This window comes from Eulemur rufifrons, chromosome 18, assembly GCF_041146395.1.
Source record: "Eulemur rufifrons isolate Redbay chromosome 18, OSU_ERuf_1, whole genome shotgun sequence".
Taxonomy (NCBI): domain Eukaryota; kingdom Metazoa; phylum Chordata; class Mammalia; order Primates; family Lemuridae; genus Eulemur; species Eulemur rufifrons.
In genome coordinates this window covers 35056720-35081929 of record NC_091000.1, presented here as the reverse complement: position 1 = coordinate 35081929, position 25210 = coordinate 35056720, and the positions used below count along the sequence as shown (strand labels likewise).

General features: G+C 35.0%; 1 protein-coding gene across 1 annotated transcript in view; it reads left to right on the top strand.

Moving 5' to 3' along the window:
* The window catches only part of IQCM (IQ motif containing M), a 310674-nt gene that overhangs the window by 130805 nt on the left and 154659 nt on the right, over window positions 1-25210 (top strand). Inside the window, exons 8-10 of the mRNA XM_069493257.1 lie at window positions 8812-9010; window positions 16026-16170; window positions 21208-21342. Coding sequence (XP_069349358.1) covers window positions 8812-9010; window positions 16026-16170; window positions 21208-21342 — 479 coding nt within the window. The remainder of the gene's footprint in view (window positions 1-8811; window positions 9011-16025; window positions 16171-21207; window positions 21343-25210) is intronic.

The following is a 25210-nucleotide window of genomic DNA, read 5'->3' as shown; positions in this document are numbered from 1 at the left end:
TGGAGAAAACACATCTCATTTAGATATTTCAACTATTTTCAAATTTTGCCTGAATTAAAGCGGCATTATCTTCCACTTCAGGAGGAGTGTGTCTTATTTTAGAAAGTCCCAGGAACCCTGCTCTGATTTTTGAAGTGAACAGGTTTCACTAGCATGAAATACTAAACCCTTGGGAAGATTTGGAAATGAAGTAGTAAAATAATATTGAGACAGAAGTAGAATTTCATGAACATGTATTATATCCCTTTTCTTAAAAATCTATATCACTCATGCTGAATGTAATGCGTTGTTTTCAAACTGAACAGACCTCATTTAGGGGAATAAAGTAGGCCACATGCTTGTTTCACTCATTACCCAAGTTACTTTCAAATCCCACATTCAAAGCACGAGGGCATCACATGTTTCTACTTCAAGGCTGCACGTACAGGAAACGAAAGCCCTCGACACAGCTTGGTAGCAGAAGATCCAAATCAGAGTAAATTGTATAAATTATAACTAAATTGCAAAGCATTTGGACAAAGCAGGCATGCTAGTCTAATCAGGAAAGCAGTGATATTTACTTTTCAATAACGCAGGTTGGAAGAGGAATTGGGGGAGGGAGGTATCACAGATCTCTTTTAATGTATTTCTGAACTTGGCAACCTGAACTGGTTTTGTCACATATTTGCAGCTTAAAAAGTAGTTGGCTTTTACAGCAGCCAAAATAAGTATCCTTAATCACTTTCAACCTATGAACAGATGGGCAAACAGTGCTTTTATAAATGGAGCATACAAAATACTTCAATATCAGCCAAAACTAATTAGTAGCAATATCTGAACCAAACTCTAAAACTGATTTAATGTTTAATATATATTATCGTATAAGCATTAGTGTTTGAAAGGAAATTCCCTGTTTCAATGTTTGCCAAGCTCAAGGTCTAGTGGTCGGACATGGTTAACTTACTAATTAACTTATTGTATCTTTTCTCACATGTAATCTTGCTTAATTATTTCTTCTTTCTCTGAAAACTATTTGATTTGATACTTTGATCATAGATTTGTCAAACTTTAAGTGAAAAAGTCAAAGGCAGCTATTCCACTCTTGTCTTTCATTCTTAGAGGGATTTTAGCAGGAGGTGGCTTGAGGACAAACAGGGTTGTCTCTTCTATGGTGAAAACTGGTTTTGTATCTAGTTTTTGATGACTCATTTTTATCTTCATAAAGATTTTCTAAAAGAGTTTATGGAGGCTCTGTAGTGGCTAAGACTGTATGTAACAATAACAATTCTCAACATATCAGAATTTTATTAAGACATGGTGAAGAAAGATAAATTTAAAAGTTACACAAAGAGGGTAAGCAAAGGCGAATTTCTACCAATTTTCTAATTCAGAGGAGGTCACTTGGCCTTCATATATGTGACAGTCACAGTGTATTTCCCACGTCTCTTCTATAATGTATAAAGAATGAGCATAAAGTCCATTGCATAAAGTTGAACATTTCAGTAATTGAGTCTGTATAGGTGATATGGCTGTATTTTTACTGTTGAAACAAACAAGTGAACCAAAACCTAAAGGCAATCAGCTAAGTCATCCTAACCACTGAGGACTGGGTATTGCCAGTGCCAGCCTTTTTGTTGTCATGACATAGTTTTGTCGTCTTCTGATTTTACCACATGCAAGATCAGGAAGGTTTTGAATTCTGGCTGTGCTACTTAAAACTTCATGATCTTGGAAAGTCACCTAATTTCTTTCAGCATCAGTTTCCTCATTTATAAAATCAGAATATAACATTTATTCAACAAACTTATTTTTTGTTGTTGTTATTGAGACAGAGTCTCATTATATTTCCCAGGTTGGTCTCAAACTCCTGTGCTTAAAGGATCCCCTTGCCTCAGCCTCCCAAGTAGCTGTGACTACAGATGTGCACCAGACATGCACCACCACACCCAGCTCTAACAAAACTATTTTGAAGATTAAAGGAGAAAATGTGTCCCAAGTAAATGCTTAATAAAAGGTTGCTACTACTACTGCTGCTGCTACTAATAGATTTAATTATTATACTATTCTTTTACATTACATAGTACATGCTAATCTATTTCAGAAAATCTGAGCAAAATTAAAAAAACAAATTATCATTTTTTCTTTACACCTAATTTTTTTTTTATAACCTAGTGTTTAATTAGGGATTTGCATCAGTTTTACTGGAGAAGTCATTGAATCATAATCTATGAAGGCAGGTCTTGAATAGGAATTCCTTGAAAATAATTGTTATGATTCTAATCCACACTTGATTTAGAAACACTGAGTTAATAATATAACCATCGATAACATTTTGTCATGTTCCTTTCTAGGCTTCTTTATATATATATAATTTAAAAAAAAGTTACAGTCATAATACATATGATTTAACATCTTTATTCTTTTAATAACATGTTATTTTAATTTTTATTTTTAAATTGACAGTGAAATTGTATGCCTTTATTGTGAACACTGTGATGTTTTGAAGTATATATGCATTGTGGAATGAGTTAATTTAGTTAGTTTAACATATGCATTACCTCACATAGTCACTGTTTTTGTGGTGAGAACACTTTACATCTGCTCTCTTAACATTTTTCGAAAATACAATATATTGTTATAGTAACTATAGTCACCATGTTGTACAATAGATCTCTTGGACTTATTCCTCCTACCTAAATAAAATTTTGTGTCCTTTGAAACACATCTCCCCAACATCTTCCCCCAACCACCCCAACCCCTCATAGACACCATTTTATATCTCTACTTATATGACATCAAATTTTTTAGATTTCACATATGAGTGAGATCATGCAGTATTTGTCTTTCTCTGCCTGGTTTATTTCACTTAGCATCATGGCCTCCAGGTTCATCCATGTTGTCACAAATGATAGAATTTTCTTCTTTTTATGGCTGAGTAGTATTCCATTGTGTATATATACCACATTCTTTTCCGTTCATTCGTTAATAGATACTTAGATTGATTGCGTATCTTGCCTATTGAAGAGTAATGCTGCAATAAACATGGGAATGCAGATATCTGTTTGACATACTGATTTCATTTCCTTTGGATCTCTAGTCAGCAGTGGAATTGCTGGATAATATGGTAGTGCTATTTTTAATTATTTGAGAAGCTTCCACACTATTTTCCATAATGCCTGTACTAATTTACAGTTCCACCAACAGTGTAGTAAGGGTTCTCTTTTTTCCATATCCTCACCAACACTTGTTACCTTTTGTCTTTCTGATAACAGCCATTCTAACAGGTGTGAAGTGATACCTCATTGTGGTTTTAATTTGCATTTCCCTGGTGATTAATGATGTTGAGTATTTTTTTATGTACCTGTTGGACATTTGTGTGTCTTCTTTTGAGAAATCTCTATTCAGGTCCTTTGCTCATGTTCAGGAATTTTTGGTTCAGTATCATTAACTTGGTGTTTTGAGTCAGTTTCATTAACATATGTGGAATAAGGTATTGATTAAAACATAGATATTCCTATTACATAGTTAGAAAAATTAGAATCATATGATATTATGGCATCACTAACTTCTGTCTAGAAGATTGATAAATCCCCTAGTATTATATTCTTTTAAAATGATGTTATGTGGCAGAGATTTTTATATATGTTTAAATCTTCTTCCATATTTTATAGATAAAACATGTTCTTAATTTCTATAAACTTATTATTCTTGATGATTGATTAACTAATTTTCTGTGTTAAAATTTTCATAGGATTTTTTTCCCTCAAGTTCTGAGGGGCTAGTTGAAACGATCTATATACCACTTGAAAGATGTTTTATTCTAGTTTATATACAGATAAAGGCAAATAAATTGAAATTTATATGTAGAATCAAAAAAGGGAGTTTTCTCTTATTTTTATTAGAAAATAAATATTAATCATAACTTAATCAGTTTATTCAATCCTAGATAATTAATTCTTACTTTGCCGATCTTGGATTAAACAGACTATCCTATGAAGTTGTCTGTTTCTGGATGAAAAAGTCCCAAATCCTGAATCAGTCCTTTTGCCTAGTCTAACAGCTTCATAGTTATGATATCAATTTAAACTGAAAAGCCTATCCCCATATGCTTTTTATTCTACTATAAATTGTTAAGAATATGCATTGTTTATAAGGTTATCATTCTTTTGATGTTTCCTTCAGAAGATGAAACTTATGACCTATAACTTGTGGCAGGAGATTTGGGCAAATGGGTGGGAATGGCAGAAACTACCTGCTGGTAATATAACTGAATGGTATAATATACATTTAGCATAAATTTGCTATAATAACCAACAATCTCAGAGTGGAGAGAAATGGAGTTCTCTATTGGGGACATATATATTCATTCTATAAGACTTTAGTCATTGATCACCTTGAAAGAAGAACATCTTAATGACAGTGAGGACATTGACAAATGTCAAGGTTTTAAAAATTTTATACCATAAAGTGTTTCTCATGACAGATAACTTACTGCTTGAAAGATAATTTGCCTCTGAAATAAAGTCTTTCAAAAAAATCAGTTGTCAGGTATTATGTTAGTCTTTTGGTATAAACATAAGTATGTGCATCAGTATCTATTGCCACAATAACATCACAAAACTTAGTGGCTTAAAACAACAACTATTTATTATTTCTCATGAGACAATTATGAGGATCTGGTCCAGACTCAGTTGATTTCACCTGGTCTCGCATGAGTGGGTACAGCTTGTCTCTCCTCTCCTTGTGTCCTCTCATCATTTGGAGGCTTGCTGCCTTGTCCTCATGTGGATGTAGGGTGCTGAGAGAACTGTGTAAAGTTTCTTGGGGCACATGTTCAGAACTGGCACATTATCACTTTCATTGGATTCTGTTGACAAAAGAACTTCACAAGACCAGCTCAGAGTCACAGGTTGGGTAAATAGACTCTGCCTCTTGAGGAGTAGGGCTGCAAAGTCACATTGCAAAGATCTAGATTAAAGAAGGCATTACCTGGCCATTAATGCAATCAGTTTACCACAGTGTGCATCTGATACATTTATATTAATTATATTTTAGTTATATATTTAACTTAGGCAGAACTTTTCTTTGTTCAGTCACTTTTCATATTTTGGGCTTTGATAAATAGGACGGCCTGCAGGATAGTGTTGAATTAGATAAAAATACGGACTATTGTAGCGAGTTCAAGGATCTTGGGGCTGATGAAGGAAAAGATATGACCACAAAGTGGCAGTAGCACACAACAAGCCTTATTTGGGCTGCACATGGAGAGTTTTACATGAGAGGAAAAGTCCTTCACAGCAAAGGCCTTCTGAGACCATAACATGGAACCACTACCCGGAAGGGGAAGAGTGTAAGGAACTCCTGTGGGAGAGGGGAATTGGGAGAGCATTTACATGTCTAGGTGATGTCACTCAGCAACAGGGTAGGGAGTCTCTGGGTCAGTGAGCTCTGAAAGGCAGCAGTGGCCTCAGGCCTTTTAGATGTTGGATGCAGTTTTATGGGGTATTTAAAGCTGCCAGGCTCTAAATGGCTAAAAATACACTTATTTGGGCCATGTCTAAGAATTTTGAGCAAGGTTTTGAACTAGTGATCCTAACCTAATGTGAAGAAGTACACAACATAGGGGACAATATACAGGGGCCATCTTTGGCTTTTTAAAATACCATTTATGTAACATCTGTATAGCAACCATGCCAAATGTACCTTGTCATTTCTAGGAGCCCTCCTTTTATACAGTGAAGAAGAAAATCTTTGCTCCTGAAGCCATCTAGGATACCCAAAAGATGGGTTAAAAAGACGTTATGCGTTTTTTGTGTTTTCTTAAGTATGGGACTTTAATTTGGTAAAAACAATATTGAAAATTGTCAGAGGAAGAAAAATATAAGCAGAGGTCATAGGTGTCTTTTAAGTAAAAAAAGGAGTAACATAGGCACAAGTAACATTCAATAGTAGGAATACCAAATGTTGTAAGAAGTCAATCGCAAGAAAAAAAGATTCAGAAGCATGATAAAAGGAATATTTTGTGATATAAGGAACTTTTTGTTCTTTAGGCAAAATATATTGAAGGCACAGAATGGTTTTTCATCTGTCAAATTAAGAGCAGACTATGGACTCAAATGTCAGTTTGTCATTATAACAGAAAGGATATCAAATTCTAATTTTACTTTTTTTGTACATCACCTATGTAACATCTTATAGTCAAGGATTCATAAGAATTTCTTTGTTTTATGATTAAGCACATCAAAATTCACCTTTGTTAAAATTTAGTATATTTCTTAGCTTTTTTTTTCAAATCTATTATTTGTAAATACAATTTGCTTTCCATCAAGCCTTTTATAAATTGTTCTACAACTTTAAATTTCTCTTTTCTTTAACATTCCAGTTATCTAGAGGTGTAATGTTGATCAAAGTCCATATATTTTGGGCCTAAGATAAAATTCTTTTCTTTTTCAATTGTTAAAAAAAACAAAACAGACAAAACACATCCATCATTTGTAAACATGTTTGCATATCTTCATAACTTTTTTGCTTAATATCCTTCCAACCACTCATATTAACTACAGCTTTTAACCCAAATAACTAATTTAAATTGTCTTTTCATCTTTGTCTCTCTGTTTCTCTGTCTTTGTTTCTGTCTCCTTTTTTGTCTGTCTCTGTCTCACGCACACACACACACACAAACACACACACACTTTACAGAGGTGATTAAGAACTCTGTGCCCTTTGAGACAACTTAGGAGACCAGCAGACCCTAGTGACCTAGAATTGATGCTTCAATAATACACATTACACATCACCTTAACATCACACATGTCCCTTTATATTCACACCTTATCGTTAAAAGATAAAGCCTTCCCTCTCTTTTTGGCTTGGCTCTTCTGAGTATTTCTGCAACAATCCCCTTATTTCTTCTGAGAGAAAGGAGAAAAAGATACAAACTCAGAATCCCTTAGATTGCACAATAGGTCTTGAAGCTCTGTGCAAGCCAAAACTAATCATTTCATATGCATTCCTACTTTGTCTCATACATCAAAGACCATTTGTAAAAACTGTTATATTAATCAAGCAAAAATCCTTTAGAAGGTGGAACTCCCTCTCCTCTATGCCATTCAAAATCAGTCTTAATTTAAACAAACGAACACAAAATTTTGTTTCCTGTTCTTCACCTTTACTGGTAGCTTTGTTTGTTTAATAATGTATCCATCCCTCCAGTGCACAAAATGATATATTTTTGTCTCAGTAATCTATAAAAATTTTCTCAAGAGAAAGATGGGGGGTAGAGAATGAGAATGAGAGAAAGAACAAGTCAGCGATACAAAAGAGCTACAGTTATAAGAATATTGTACAAGGCTAACTGCCTTTGTTTTGCAAAGAGGGAAAGGACTTGTTTCCTTTACACATACAGACACTAAGAGAACTAGCAGCCTCAGCTGTAAATCTTTAGATATAGGTCAAAAGTAAATAACAGAGCACAGTTTTCTATACCTCAGCAAATCTCACTGGTTCACTTGGGAGTAAGAAGTTCAGGGAGTCAAAAAGGATATTCCATTACTTATGAAATGTTTAAATCTGGGGCTGATCTCCATTCTACTGGGCACAAAATTATCTTTTGAATGATATTCAAACTGATGTTCAAAAATGATGTTATGTTGGTGATCAAACAACATATGATACAGGACATATCAGAAAGATAACACAAGCTTCAAGACAAACTACAGAAAAGACAAATACAAAAAGACAGAACAGGAATTTCATCTGCTACCCAACAGATAGCTGGGCCAAATAAATTAAAATCAGATTCACTATATTTTAGTTACTAATAGAAGAAGGAAAATAATGGCCACGTACAAAACAAAACATGGTTTGTTCAAGAACCAACTTAGTGCAGAAACCAAAATAGACTAAGAGAAAAAAAAATGCAAAAAGAAGGTCAGTATGAGTCAGAGATTTCACCCTGAGAATCAAGAAAATTGGGCATGGGATTCAGACGTGTATGCACAGTACACTTTTGGGGCAAGACTCAGCCCCTGTTGGGTGAATTGACTTGGGCATCTCAGTGGAACTCCAGCTGTGAGAGAGAGGCAGACACAAAACCATTAAGAGGAGGAGGCATTTTTATGTGCTAAGAATTGCAAGGGAACTAAATTTGGGACTTTGGAAGACTTTGAAAAATCTGACCACCACATAAAAAATACAATAACTAGATAAAAGGAAAAAGAAGACACAGAGTTATCAAGATTACAGGTAGTCTGTTCATGGTAGAAAATCTGCATTTTTCTCACGTGTTATTCATCACTGCAAAGGTCATCCATATCAGCACTGCAGGCTGATCATGGTTTCTAGTACGATCCTTCTCTTCTGCAGATTCTACAGTCCACGACCCTACCACAACACTACAGTGCTTCTCAACTGAGAGCATTTGGGTTGAAATTACTTTTGATGATGTTTGATAAGGAGAATACCAGTGCCAGATAATTAAATAGTATTGAAGTAGTCTTTAGCTGCTGGAATAGGAAGATTACTCAGACTCACCTGCCCTGTGATATGAAAACATTCTCTTTTGAATAGTTGTGGATAAACTTTGACAAACTTACTTTCTTTTGGATTTCCTCTCCACAAAAGGTTAATTTTGTACATGCAATATTGATTCTGGCTTATTCAATCTTCTTTAGAGAAGCTTATTGATAAATTCAGATGATATATATTGAATTCTATGTATAAGTTACAATATATTTCCTATTTCAATATATTTATCATTGAAAGAATTTAAGACTGTTTGCAGAAGTGTTTTCTAATCATCTAAAATAAGAAATTTTTATGTTTTATTTTTAGGGCCAAATCTATTACAAATAAAGGTGATAAACTTGACAATAAAGTTAAAAGAATTGGACCACACATAGAAATTTTCCAAGTGTTCCAAGAAAGAACCAAATTCATGATTACCAAAAAAATAATTAGATTGATCACTCTCATGCAGGCCTATGTCAGGGGGTTTCTTGAAAGGAAAAGATTGCAAAGAATAATGACCAAGGTAAGATATGCATTCGATATAATATATTTAAAATTTCTTATGTAGATTCAATTAAGTGGAATTTTGAATAGTCACCTGGTCAATATGTCTATGATCTTTCTAAGTAAAGTTCTATGTACTTTTGATTAAGAAAATGTTATGAATAATCTGCTCTGATGACAATTACAGATTGTGCCAAGTTGGAGACTTTGAACAAAAAACTTCACTTATCCTTAACAGTTGTGGAACCACTTACTCTTAAGCCAAACTGTCTTTGCACTGAAGTTAGTTTCTTCTTTGCTGTTTATTCTCTGCTTACAGCAACTTTCTTACGCTTCCCACATTCCTGGGTACTCTTGCAGAGCATAAATGTTCAATTTAAAGAGAACTACACACATAAATATCTACCTGGCCAACTTATAAACAGCAATTCTGATTTTTAAAATAAATCATGCAGACCAATTTTTCCTGGGCAACTGCAGAGGAACCTGAGGGGATGGATCTTGGCAAACCTTTGAGAGAACCCCAAATGTCCTCACCTTGAGGGCTAAAGTTACTACTAATAAGAAATTTGGGAAACCAACTATGAAAAAAAGAATAGATCAGGAGTGCCTACTCCAATTTCTTGCTCTACTGGGAAGAGGCCTCTAGAATAGACTTGCAGTGGGCATCCCAAGCACATTTCTCTGAGAAAGCAATGATATCATTAGAGGTAATCCATCTGCTATCTCTGGGTGTAAATTCATACGTGTGTATATTAATATGTGTATAATATACATATATACTTGTTATGATTAAACATGATAATGCATGTAAAACTCTGGAAAAAAGTAGACATTCCATATACTGAATCCTTCAGTAATTCTGTGAGGTAGCTGCTATATCTATTTTATAGATGAAGAAACTGAAGCAAATTAAGAGATTTGCTCAAACAGCTGGTAAGTGACAGAGCTAGAATTCAAACCCATGTCTGTCTAACTCCAGTGACCATGCTTATTCTACATATCACATCACCTACTCAAACTACTTTAGCCATGGCTGATTACTCTGTAATCTAATCTAAAGCCATATCCCAGACCTATCTCTCTTGGTTGAGACTCAGGTAATAAATTGCCCACTTGAAAGGTCCACAGTTAAATCAAATTCCATTTAGCCTTAAATGAACTCATTTTCTTACTCTACAAAGCCCTTCTTTTCTTGTCCTACCTAAGTTGATGAAATATTCCACCACCCATTGTCCTAGCCATAAACCTGGAGTTCTCTTAGATTTTTTTCAACTTCTTCACTTCCACATTCAACTGGTTACCACCTTCATAACATTTCTTAAACTATTCTTCCGAGTTTCTTACCCCAGCTTCTATGCATCTCCCCTTACGTTGAGAATTGCAATAGTTTCCTAATTAATTTCCTTACCTACAGACCTACTCCCATCCGATCTGTCTGCCATATGACATATTATAAAAATGCTACTCTGATTACCGTATTCCATTTCTTATAATATTTTGATGGTCCTATATTGCGTATAGAATAAAGTATGAGTTCTCTTGCATAGTACACATGACCTCCCTGTTGTGGCTCTTGCCCTTTGCCTAGCTTCATCACATGATTCTCTCTCACATACTCCCTGTACTTTAACAAACCCCAAACTTTGATTGTTTTCTGTTATGTTTTTATGCTATTTTTCTCAGCCTGAAATACTCTTTCTCCTTTATCTTCTGATAAACTCTAAAGATCTTTCTAAAGTATATGCTACCTAGACTATCCTTCCTGGTGCATCAAACAGAGCTGATCTCTCCATTCTTCCGGTTATTACTGTACCCAGTTCTCTATATCGTTATCTGCTGTTTACATGTCTGTTGTGGACAGTATGGTTTATGTGACCTATTTGAGAGTACATACTCTTTATTTTTGTATTCACAGTATCACATACTATCTTGACACATAATGTACACTCTATATTATTTTATATGTACTTATCTGCTATTTTTCTTGTTTATTTTCTTCTTTGTATGTGTTTACATTCTTTATTTTGGCTAAATAGATTGTAAACTGTATGAGGACAGGAATCTGTCTTGTTTTCTATTGTATTCAAATGCCTAGGATAGTGCTTAGCATATGGTAGGTACTCAATAAACATCTTTTGAACGGATGAATTCATTCAACAAAATATAATTGTAAAAGTTTATCATGGCACTTTAAGCTCTGTCTACATATGTTTGATGTACATTATATAATTGAATTATAGCATTTCTTGCTATAGAGGGAATTGTAGAGTCACGTTTATTCTCTGGAACAAAAAATTGGATCTAGAAAATGCAGAGAGAAAGAATGGGCCTAAAATGAGGGTGAAAGGAGAGACTGTTAAGGAAAATGCTGTATTTCTATATGGAGATAAAATTTGAGATTAAAAGAATGGGAAGTACTTCTAAAGGATCAGAGGCAATATAAACTAGATTGTTGACATTTATTTGGTTATAAAATTTGTTATGATCATTGATTTTCTTTTTTATTCCATCATTGGCATGGTGCTTTGTGTGTTGGATGGCTGCTTTGTTGATATGGTTAAAGTTGTTTTGCCTACTGTTGAAATGCTAGTGGGAATGGTCTATAATGCAATAAGTATAAATTTCCAGGACTGTGCCTATGTGAAGGGTTGCTGTTGGGGGAATTCTTGATAGACTTTCTGCTCTAGAGGCTGCACAGCAAATCACTGGATAATTGTCAGCACTGTGGCAATTTCTCCACTGGGAGACTTCTATAGCCATATAGCTTGACTGTCACTTCAGACTTGTTGCTGTGGACAGTGTCTGCTGGAATGTCACTTTAAGATTTCTCAAGGGACTGTACAATTTCCACCATTTCCTGTGAAATGCTCTTACTTTGAGTTTATTTAGAAATAATGAAATAGCAGTGAATTATCATTCATACATCAGGAGACCTCAAAGATTGCTATATTTTATTACCAACATTATTTCTACCATTCAGAATGTGCTTTTCCTTTAAAAATCTCTGTGTTGTTTGTTTATGTGTGTTTTGGTATAAGTAATAATGATATAAAAATCATGAAGATACAAAAACATTGTATTTTCCTCGATGTAATGATTCTAAAATTTTGCTTAATATCAATATTTTTGTCTGAATGTTTATAATTTAATTTAAAAATTTTAATCCTAAATTGATACATTCAGTTGCTATTGGCCAAAAATACTGAAATTCCATGATATTTGAATGGCTTATGATTGCCATAAGAAAAAGTGTTTGAAATTGGCTTTAAGTAAATATTTGTTACAGAAATATTAATAAATTTGGAATAATCCTGGAAAATCTGAGTTTTAATGCTACCATAGCAATATCCTATGCATAGCTCAATGGTCTTTAATATTTGGGGGTTACAGAATTCTTTGAAAACTTGATAAAATGTGAATTTTGTATCTGTATCTTAAGAGAATAAAACAGAAATAATAACAAAATCCTGAAGCCTATTCATGGACTCCATGGCACAGGTAACCTTGTATAGAACAGTTTTATTATATAAATGTGTTAGCTACCAGGTACCTGGAGAATTATGTTCATTTATTCAACTACATATGTTTGCATACATATATATTACTAAAATTGATAACAATTACTATATACTCCGTCTAATTTCCTACCTCGTATATGATCACATAGAGCATAGAGTCAGGTGAGAAATGCAGACAACTAAGAAGTCATAGGTACTGTTACAGCACTTAGAAAGGCCACTTAACTCCAAGGGCTATGACTGGTATGGTAGTTGGACAGTGACAATAAACTGACATCTGGAGGATGAGGGATTGCTATATTTTGTCAAGTAGACTGAGAGACTGACAGGCACAGAAAGGACATTATCAATAGCCTTAGGTGAGATAGAATGTTCAGGGGACTTGATGATAGGTGGGAAGACAATGGAAGTAGAGGAAACTGAAAGTAGGAATCAGATTAAGAATGTTCTTAAAAGCCACACTGAGGAATTTAAGTGTATGAGAACGGATGACTTTAAAGTAGATCAGTGATATGATTAGATTTGTATTTTAGAAAAATTACTGACTCTGGACAAATGAATTGGAGGGGAGAGGGGGACACAATGGAGGGAGAACAACTAGTATGCTTGTTTCATAATTGAGTGCATAGTGGTGTTGGCTTGAGGTAGGGTTGGAGAAATGGCCAGTTGATAGGACTTTGAGTTTGATTGGATTTGGAGATAAGGAAGAGGACGGAGTCAAGAATGATTCCTAGGGTTTTGTTTTGAGCAACCTGGTGTGTGGTTGAGAAATTCAGAATTTAAAGGGAAGAGCAGGCCAGGAGAGGGGGAAAAAAGGAAAGGAGGTACAGTCCAGTTTTCAATACTGTGAGTTTGAAGCACTTTGGGGTAATTGTGGAGATGTCTGGGAAGTAGGTCCAAAACTCAGAAAAGAGATTGAGCCATAGAGAAAGATTTGGGATTCGTCAGTGGTTCTTACATTCTTTTTCACTTTAACACACCTGAGGAAGAATATAAAACATCCTCACCCATAAAAGTAGCTCAATTTGGCAATGATTCTCATTATGTCACTGAGAAAGATGTTTCCCCAGGTGACACATGGCTCCTTAATGCATTCAGGTCTCTGTTCATTGCCACATTATCACAAGGCTGCCCCACACTGTACCATTAAAATAAACCCCACTCTGGTCACTCCCTATTCCACGTAAAACACTTCACTGTTCTTCATATCACTTGCTGCCACCTAACATATATTTGTTTAATGGATGATTGTTCCTTCCACTAGAATGTAATTCCCCGAAAACAGGAATTTTGTCTTTTTTGTCCATTAATCTATTCATTAGGTCTAGAACATTCTTGCCACATATTAGGAGCCTAAAATGTGTTTTTGAATAAATTATTGTTATTATTTTTAAGGACAGTCTCACTCTGTCACCCCAGCTAGAGTGCAGTGGCATTGTCTTAGCTCACTGCAACCTCAAACTCCTGGGCTCATGTGATCCTCCTGCCTCAGCCTCCCGAGTAGCTGAGACTACAGGAGCGTGCCACCATGCCTGGCTAATTTTTCTATTTTTTGTAGAGATAGGGTCTCACTCTTGCAAAAGAAATCTACTGACAGACTTGAGCAGAAAGATATTGAGTACTACATTGGGTGGAGGTGTAGAGAACTAAGTTGAGATACATGAAGGAATAATGAAGGCTGGGTACCTCCCGGTACTCCAGTCAAATCCTACACAGAAAGAGTCTGGTGCTGATACTGAATTCTGGGTGTTGCTGTCTCCACGAATGCTGCCTTTGAAAATGGATACTGCTGACCCAGTTACTCTACCACACAAAGAGATCTCCCACTGTTTCATTTTTAAAAGCATTATTAGTTTGCATTCAAAGTCTGGGGTTGGGGCAAATAGTGGATGAAATTCAGATGTCTGTATCCTAGCACCAGAAGAGGTGTGGGTCTTCAGCATCTGACTTTTGACTTCAAGCTGTGGGAAGTGAATTCTGCCTCCCAGTAAGATTCATACGGTGGGAATGCTCAAAAAGGACAACCAATTCATTATTTTCTTAAAAAAGGACAACAGCCTATCGAACAAAAGGCAGATTAAAAATACACATTACAAGATGTTATTAACTGTCGAGAGATATTAGCAAGCATTCAGAATCTGCCATTGGACGGAAGGAAAAAGAAGAATAGGAGGATAGTAATATTGTACTAATTTATTTCTCATTAAGGCAAACAAGAAATATCATTTCATTGATAATATTGATAAATTACAAAATTAGGTTTAAGCATAGTATTTGAAAATTTCAGAGAAGAGTCACAAAATCAAGCAAAGATGAAGAAAAATAAAATGATAAAACAGCCTTCAAAGAATCACACAAAACAGAAAATAACATGACAGAAGGAAGAACAATAAAAAATATGCTAGGAAATAAATATGCTAGGAAAGTTTACGAAATGGGTAAAAAAACCACCAAATTCAACTAAATTAAAAGGAATATAGAGTATAGTTAAAAGCGTGGGCTATGGAGTGTCCCTATTCTGGTTTCAAAACCAATTCTGCAACTTACTAGCTATGGGGCCTTGGAACAGTTATTTAAATATGTTCTGCTTTGGTTTTTTCACTTATAAAATGGTATGCAAAGCACACAAAAGGAAAGCTGACTCAGAGGAAAATTTATAAATGTAAATACATTCTTAAAACAAAAAAAAAAAGGAAAGAAAGTCTTTAATTCAAGAAATCAAGAACAGGAAGATAAACCTATTTTTTAAAAAAAAGAATTAATAAAGATAAATACAGAAATTAATGAGCCAGAAAATGTAAAATGTAAAAATAATTGAATTGATAAGTAAAATGGAACTGGCTGTTTAAAAAAGAGAAAAACCCTGAAAATACATGAATTTTTAAAACTTTAATTAAAAAACTGTTGTGGTCAACTGTAAAAAAATGCATATAGAGATAGAGAAGAATGTATTCACAGGTAAAATAATAAAAAATTTTTGCATGTATGCTGGAAAGTGTTAATTTCTTTAATATTCAAAGAGATTTTAGAAATCAACAAAGAAAGCTGAAAAAGCCCAGTGAAAAACAGGTAAAAGAGATGAATGTACAATTTTCAAATGAAGGAAAAGACAAGCTCTGAGCACCCAGAGTGGACTGTTTAGTCAAGAATCATCCAGTACAGAATAATGCCTTAAGAAAACTTATTTTTTCTCTGGCTAAACGGGCTACATATTTTAGAAATCTGAACACCAACCTAGGAAGTGTCTGTAAGATTAGCCATCACTGGAACCTCTATTCTAGGGTAAGTATGAATATCTGATGACAAAGCAAATCATAATGAAGCTCTCTGAACTTCAGGGAAATTATGTTACTCTACAATGCATGTATTTAACCAACCTAGGCAATAAAGAATAAATACAGCCATAATCTCAGAAATTGGGGGAAATAGATTATATGAAAGGGGCGAAGTCAAATTAAATATTAATAGCAGAAGCATATAAGGAACTTTTCTGTCTGTATTACTATTTTATAGGCTTTGCATCATGGACCTAATTTGAGAGCAGTCATGAACATGTATCGTAGAATAATCCACCGTGTTAGATATCGACTTGGTCTTTGGAGAACAAGACAAATTATAAATTTATCAGAGCTAGAGGAATGGATGGACAGAAAAAAATGTAAGTGTTACAGTCATTTCTGGTTTGAATTTAGGTTTGGAATTAATTTAACCATTGAAATTTTATATATAATTGCCCATAGAAACCAAAGGTAGACTATATTTTTATATTGCTGTAAGCAATTTGCATTATAAAGTTGCATACTGTATATTTGGATTAATTTATTAGGATCCTCTATAAGCAACAGAAAACTTATTTTAGCTAACTAAAGTAAAAAGGAAATTTAAAGGGAGAATATCAGAAAGATAGCTAAAGAATCAGATTTCAGACAGAATGTGCACCAGAACTGCTCCAGAGATCTAGGGAACAGGAAATAAGGGACAATCTGTATTTGTCTCTGGGGGATAGATAAGCCCTTATCACTTGAAGAATTTTTTGTTCCTTTGCTTTATATTCAAATTCCAGGGAGAAAGCAACTGATTGATTTAGCTTAAGTCTTAAGTCCAATACTTTGCAGTAGGTGGGTAGAGAATCTTGCTTTAGAGTTGCAGAGGCTGTATCCATTGGAGGAGGGGTAGCTCCCCAAAGGAAAATTAAATGTTGGTACCAGAAGAACAGTTAATGGACACTCAGCAAACTAAACTACATATTGCTTATTAGTGTTAGAATTCTATTCATAGTACAAGGATCCCAGTTTATTTCTTAACTTTCAGAGATCCAATTTCTATTTAATCAATTCAGTATTGCTTAGGGTTAGAATAGATTATTAGAGCCAGTTTCTTGACTAACAAAAAATAAATGATCTAAGTAAATTATATTTAATTGGAATCATCTTATTGCTTTATAAAGCAAAAATGCTACATCTTCAGTAGTTTCAGCTAATCATAAAATTTTACATTTAGGATTGTAAGTTCCATGAAGACAGGGACTGTGTCTGCTATGTTTATCAATGAATACCCACTGTCTAGCATATGACTAATCAGAAAGGCTCAAAAATATTTGTTAAAAGGATAGTTTTCATTAAGCTTATTAGTTATGACAAAATTTTGTGCCAAAAGATATTTACCAATAACCAGAACTCTTTGAGTTAGAATGGTTCCTTTTCTGTGGCCAGAGGTAGAGGAAGGAAGACGCCAGAGAGGGACGTGGGGGGATCAGGGTGGGGGGCAGAGAGAGAGAGAGAGATTGATTCCATATAAGTTAGAAGGTTCAGCTAGATCACATCATCCAGTCCAGGAGCCTGGTTTCCAGAGAAAAGAACAGAAAAGAGCAAAGTATCAGAGAGATGGAAGAAGAAGAGGAAGGGAGAAAGAGAAAGCACATGCGGATGACCTAAACTCGTCTGACAAGCAAAGTCACTGGGCTGTCAACTTTTGATCTGCGCCAAGACCCCACGGATTCACGCTAGTTGCAGAGGGAGAATGGCTTTTCTTGTCTCTCCCTACCTCCAGAGGTGGCGCCTACCACTTTCAGTGAGAAAGATACTGGCTAGGGCGAAGGGTGGTGCCACAGTCCACCCAGCGCCCCAAGGCCTCTAAGTCCCGCAGGCGTGAGCCTCCCACAACTAGGGAAGCACTCAGAGTTCACACATCAAAACGGGTCTAGCTAGTTGACCTTAGGTCGTGTAAGGGCTGAGCTTGTCACCAGAGTCCCCAGGCTGGGGGAAGGGAGCCGCCTGACACCATATCACACCGTGTTGGCTGGGTTGCCGACCCTGGAAATGGCGGCTGCCTGCCTGCAGAATGCTAGCACTGGGGGTGACTGTTCAGGAGTTGGCAGGTGGTGGATGGGGGGCTGAGTCATCAGGATGCCCCATTGTCTCTTTTATGTTGCCCTCCCACAGTCTCATGCCTGACCAGCAGGAGCTCTCGCTCTTTCTTACCCACCCTGAGTGGGCCTATTAGTTCGCGGTGGTTTCCAGGTTAGAGTCCCCTATTTAGTGTTCACTTCTGTGGATCTGGACCAGCTGAGTGGTAGAGGCAATTTACCTGTTTTCCAACTGCCTCCAGCGATAGCCCAGACCAGTCCCTTCCCTGCCCTGTGCAGTCCTGGCACAGAGCTCGGGGAATTCAAGATGCTTCTCACTATTGTCTCCTCTCCATAGAGCCCCATGTCTCCGGTGGTGATTTTGCACCGAGTTTAGGCAGATCCCTGTCTGAGTGGGTGTGGAGGCCAGTGGGGAAGCAAGACACTCTCCTGTGGGTCTGACCATCCCACGCTGTACTCTCTATTGTTTGTCTCGCACTCTCCAGATTTCATGATCTTATCTCCCGTTCACCTTTTCTTTTTCCTGCTTTTTGTGTCTCATGCTGATTCTCCGCAGAGTCACAACTCTGTTCTTGTGGAGGAGCGATCCACTCATGTGTAGCAGGTCAAGATCTATGCCTTCCTCTCTGGGAGCAGGAATCCAGGAGGTTGCCTCCACTCCGCCATTTTTTTCCTCCCTAAATTCATTTTTAACCTTATAGATTCTTGCTTATTTTTCTTGGCTTTACTTTCTTTCCATGATTTCTCCCCCATGATTTATAACTACAGATTTCAATATTTTTGCTTCTTAAAATAACCTCTCTGTTTAAAAAAAAAACAACTAATGTGATTTCTGTTTTATAGCCTGGACTCTGATAATTTCTATCTAGGAAGCTCTTTGAGTAAAAGTCTTAAAGAAAGTGAGGAGTTAGCCAGCTGTATCTATAGGGGAATAATGTTCTAGAGAAGGAGCAGCAGGCACAAAGTCCTTAATTTGCAGGCTGCTAGTATTAGAGGAAGCCAGGAGATTAATATTACTGGAATGGAGTTTGCAAGTGAGAGCAGAGCCAAATGAAATGGGAAGGGTAGTGGAGAGCATAGGTCATGTCAGATTTTATGGACCATCACATTTTACCTCGAGAGAGTTGGGAAGCCATTGGAGGATTGCAGACAGAGGACTATGATACCACATACATTGAACACATCACTGGTAATTTTGTTGAGAATAGGCTGACATGAGGCAAAGACAGAATAAAGGAGCCCAGTTTGGACAGATGGTGCTCTGTGCAACATAGGATCTGAGCAGTAGAGTAGAATTAACTAAATGAATAAATTAAGAACTACCAGCCAAAGTATCCATTTACATTGAGGGTTAAAGTAACTCTAGAGTCCACAGAATTTGCAAGTTCTTATTTGTCTTCATGTTCCTTAAAAAAATGTTTCATCCTTTTTGTGTTTTGATTGCTGATTGAGTGATATTTGGCAGATATCTACCTTTTAAAACATCTTTTAATGATCAGAAAATTTCATTAATTTTCATGATTTGTTTTATATTTACCCTGATTATACCAGCCTAGATTATTAATTATGCTAGCATGTTGCTGAAAGTTTGCTTATAGGACATAATATACAGGTTAAGGAAATTGCTATCTATTAATATAGTCACAAAACCATAATGTTAATAAATACATCAATCTGATTTTATGAGAAACATCTAAAATTGATTAACTCAAGGAAAAACTAATAAAGGCATATATACTTTTTCAAGGAGAAATATATTTACTTAAACATAAAAGTGAAAGGTGAAATTCTTGTTTTCATAGTTGTATTTTCTCTAAAATCAGACCCTGAGACAAGAATTCAAGTACAACTAATTTATTTGGGAGTTAATCCCAGGAAATACTGTTAGTGGAATAGAGAAGTGAGACAGGGAAGGGATGGAAGTCAAAAAAGAGAGTATTATCAAGGAAATTATGATGTGGACAACTGGAGCTTAAGCCCTATGATGAACTCAAGAAAACATTGTAGCCAACGTATCTTAAGTGCTGAGTCTTTATCTGCCAACTCCAGTGGTGGAGGGACACTCCAGTGGAGGTCTTAATTCCCCGGTACATCTGGCTTGCTGCACAGGTGGGTAGAGTGAAGTCCTGCAGCCAGAGGGAGCCCTTAGGCAATGGAATGCAGATATTGGCAATTGAAAGTCTAGTCAGCATGCACAGAAATGTAAGGGACAAGGACATATGGACAGGGCACCAAAAGAAACTGCTCTAGTTTGCTTATTTGAAAAAAGAGAAAAAGTCATAGGTATACTAAATATGAATTTACATTTATTTTACTGCTGTGTTTCAGGAGCTGGAGAAAACTACTTATATTTAGGGAATCACTAAACATTTCTTGAACTTGTTGTCTCATGAATATCTCCCTTGACTGAATGAATGAATGGATAGAAAATTGAAATCCATATGGTTGAGTGCTGGGATGATATAACTTACGTTAGAAACCACTCTGGTGCCCTTTGTTATTGGGAACCCACATTTCAGAGCTAAACCTTTAATTAGGCAGTCCCTGTCATCCTGTAAATGCTAACAATCAGCTTCATAGGGTTAATCTGACACACTTCAGAGTTGAGACTCTTTGAAAAGAAGAATTTAATTGTTTATGGGAAACTACACTTATAAACTGTATGCATCGATTCTCTTGCTCATTATTTAACTCCTATCTAATGTCAAGAATGGGAGATAGGTGTCAGGTGGCCCAACTGAGTGGTTTTCTGCTGCAGTCCTGAGCCAAGAGTGGCAAAGTACCTTAAACTAAAAAGTAGCAATATATTAAGTTAGCAAGCAAAAAGTAGACATTGCCCCCAATTAGGGGTCAACTCAATCCAAAGTGGAGTCACCAATTCAAATAGTTATAAAGTGTATCGAATCCAAAAAGAGGTGAGGAAAAGTAGAGGAGCTGATAAATAATGAGCACTGAAATGGATCAGCAGGAGTCAGGCTGCCAGAAATCTTGACATTAAAGCTGTCTTACGATGTGGGTTGAGTGTTGATGTACGTTGGGTCTGCGGTCAATTGTCAAGAAACCAGGATAGAGGATACCAGTGTTCTTCTTGGGGAATCAAGTCCAGATTTCACTACTGCAGAATGTGGGGTGATTGTGGGAGGAGCACGTCCATTTCCTTCTGACCTTCGCCAGGAGGTTGACATAGTGCTAGTCTAGTAGCATGAAAATAAAGCTGGAGTTAAAGTTTCTTCAAATGCAGATGAACCCTTTAGATGGCTTGTACTTGGTATATTATTTATTTGTAAAGAAAATATACATATATATTTCTTTACCTTTTTGTTCTTTTAGTCTATGAAACAATGTTTGCTAAGAGAGAAGATTGGCAAGGAATAGAAAGAGGTGAGCTCCTTAAGTTCTTCAATGAATGTGGTCATTTCCCAACCCAGAAACAACTTGATGATATCTGGGACTTGGTCCATCAAGGTGAGTAGTTTCTCATTTCTTTTCTTTTTTTTTCCTTCTTTTCCTTTCCACTTCTTTCTTTTCTCTCTCCCTGCTTTCTTCTCTTACTCCCTTCTTTCTCTTACTAAACTTGTTTTATAAGTCCCTTTCCTCAAATATCTTTGTATCTGATATTAATATATATGAAGAAAGAGATTTAAAAGGTAGTTTAAAAGAAGTTAATACAGTAAAGGGTTTTCTTTTTTTGGAGGAGAGAGATGGTTTTAACTTTTTATAGCTTTTAAATGTATTTTTGATATAAAATAAAATAAGTTATGACTAGCTGAGTGTATTTTACACTAGCATATTTTAAATAGTGATGCTAAAAAGCTTTCTCCTGGATAGTTATATCTGATACTGAAGAATATGTCAAGTTTAAATTATAAACATTGTAAGGTATTTTAATACAATAGACATTTACAGTTAGAAAATCATTTCTTTTATGAACAGTACATAAATGAAAGCATAGTGTTATATAAGAATAATAATTTAAATATAGCAATATTTCTCTCTTTACTAAAGATGAATAAGGGGCTGGAGATTGTCACCAGGGTGTAGGAAATCCCAGTGATTTTTTAATTCTTCAAGATTCTCAGCTTTTTTCCTCCCCAGCTTTATTGAAGTATAATTGATAAATTAAAATAGTTTATATTCAAGGTATACGATATGCTGATTTGAGATACACATACATTGTGTAATGATTACCACAATGTAATAATCAATACATCCGTCACCATCCAGTTATCGTGTGTGTGGGTGTGTGTGTGTGTGTTGAGGACACTTAAGATCTACTTTTTTTTTTTTTAGTAAAGTTCAGGTATACAATACAGTATTATTAACTACAGTTACCATGCTGTAGCAGATCCCCAGAACTTATTTGTCTTTCCACTGAAAGTTTGAATGCTTTTGTCAACATCTCCCCAATTTCCCCACCACCTAGCCCCTTACAACCACTATTCTACCCTCTGCTTCTATAAGATCAACTTTTTAAGATTCCACATACAAGTGAGTGTTTGTCTTTCTGTGTCTGGCTTATTTTAATTAGTGTAATGTCCTCCAGGTTCATCTTCGTTGGCACAAATGGCAGAATTTCCTTTTAGGCTGAAGAGTGTTCCATTGGATATTACATTTCTTTATCCATTCATCCATTGTTAGACACTTAGGTTGATTTCATATCTTGGCTGTTGTGAATAGAGCTGCGGTGAATGTTGGGGTGTAGATATCTCTTTGACAAACTGATTTCATTTCCTTTGGATATATACCCAGGAGGAGGATTGTTGGATCTTATGGTAGTTCTATTTTTAGTTGTCTGAGGAACTTCCATACTGTTTATATAATGGCTGTACCAGTCTACATTCCCACCAACAGCATACAAGAGTTCCTTTTTCTCCACATCCTGACCAACACTTGTTATCTGTTGCCTTTTAGATAATAGCTGTTATAACAGATGTGAGGTGATATCTCATTGTGGTTTTGATTTGCATTGGTGATTAGTGATGTTGAGTATTTTTTCATATACCTGTTGGACATTTGCATGTCTTCTTTGGAAAATATCTATTAAGATATTGCCCATTTTAAATTGTGTTATTATTGTTACTAGCTATTAAGTTGTATGAATTTCTTATTTATTTTAGATATTAACCCCATATCAGATATATAGTTTGCAAATATATTCTCACATTCTGTACGTTGCCTTTTCATTTTGTTTGTTATTTCCTTTGTCGTGTAGAAGCTTTTTAGTTTGATGTAGTCCTATTTGTTGTTTTGTTTTGTTTTGCTTCTCTTGCCTGTGATTTTGGTGGCATATCCAAAAAACCATTACAAGACCCATTGTAAAGGAGCTTTTATGTTTTATTATAGGAGTTTAACAGTTCTAGACTTTACATTTAAGTCTTTAATACATTTTGAGTTAATTTTTGTATATTGTATAAGACAAGGGTCTAATTTCATTCTTTTGCATGTGGATATCAAGTTTTCTCAACACCATTTGTTAAAGAGACTATCCTTTCCCAATTGTGTACTCTTGGCACCCTTGTCAAGATCAGTTGCCTATACATGTATGGGTTTATTTCTTGGCTCACTATTCTGTTCCATTGATCTGTTTGTCTGTTTTTAATGCTTGTACCACACTGTTTTGAATACTAACAGCTTTGTAATATAGTTTGAAATCAGTAAGTGTGATGCCTCCAGCTTCATTCTTTCTCAAGATTAATTTGGCTATTCATGGTCTTTTGTGGTTCCATATGAATTTTAGCTTTCTTTCTTTATTTTCCTAAAATGCCATTGGAATTTTGATAGGGATTGCAATTGAATCTGTAGGTCACTATGGGTAGTATAGACATTTTAACAATATTAATTCTTCTAATCCATGAACACATGATGTCTTTCCATTTATCGATGTCTTTCCATTTATCGATGTCTTTCCATTTATCTATGTCTTCGGTTTCTTTCATCAATATCTTAGGGTTTTCAGGGTACAGATCTTTTACCTTCTTGGTTAAATATATTCCTAAGTATTTTGTTTTCTTTGATGCTATTGTTAATTTTACTTGTTTTGTAAATTTCTTTATCAGATAATTTTTTGTCAATGTAGTGAAATGCAACTGGTTTTTGAATGTCAGTTTTTCTTTCTATATCTATACAGTAATGTTACGGCTTTCTACCATGTTTAGAGATGATGTGCCCACAATTTAATAAAAAAAATAATAGTAAATGAATAAAATAAAACATTTCAGGATCTTTTTTTTTAACATAGGGAAAGTGCTCACATACTGGTAGGAAGGTGTGTGTAAAGTCACAATGAAAAGGTTAGAATTTCATTGTATGTTTGAAGTTCTCTTCCTCCATTCTTGGTGCAAATTTACCCAATTCTTTACCTATGGACTGCTGTATCCTGAGTACCTAAAACAATTTTTTAGACTTTGATAAATATTCGTTCCTTATTGCAGAAACATTTAGAACACTTTGCACTTCAGGAGTTATGAGTAGGTTATTTGTTCAAGTGAATTTTCCTAATGATAAAAATATTCAATGTTATATAAAATTTGGAAACTATAGAAACATAAAATTTCTAAGAAATAGTAATTAACATTTCATATATCAAATATATATGAAATATATATTTCATTTCATATATATCTTTCTAGTTTTTTTCTGTGATTTGGCATTATTTGTATAAAAAGTCATATAAAAAATCTATTGTTTGAACATCTAGTTTTTTTTTTTTTTTGCTTAACAATACTTTTCCAAGCTATAATATCTTTTACAACTTCATTTATGACTGAGTAATGAGCTATCTTATGGATATTCTATAATGTATTTACTGTTGCACATTTGTTTTCATTTTTCTTTATAATAATAATGAAATTTAAAAAATTGAATGCAGCAAAATATAATAAATCATTTCAGGAACATATATAGTATTAGTAATTTAAAATATATTTTTTTCAAATTAACAATTTCATAAAGATAGTTTTCTCTACTGATTATTTTGGAGTATATTGTACTGGCTTAGATTTAGAGCATGGCTCTGGAGTTAGCTTGCCTGGATTTAATTCCCTACTCTACCACTTCACTAGCTGTCTGTCTTTGGACAAGTTATTTATTCTTTCTATGCCTTATTTTTATCAGCTATCAAGGGAAGATAATATCTAAGTTACTGGATTGTAGTGAGGCTTAAAGTAATTCATGTAAAATATTTGGTACATTATAAGTGTTCAATAAATGTTACTATTCATAAATAATTTTACATAATATTTTTAAAATGTTTAAATATTGAACCTAATTATATAATGACTCATTTTTATAGAGATTTGGTTTCCACCCATATCACCTCTTTTGATCATCATAA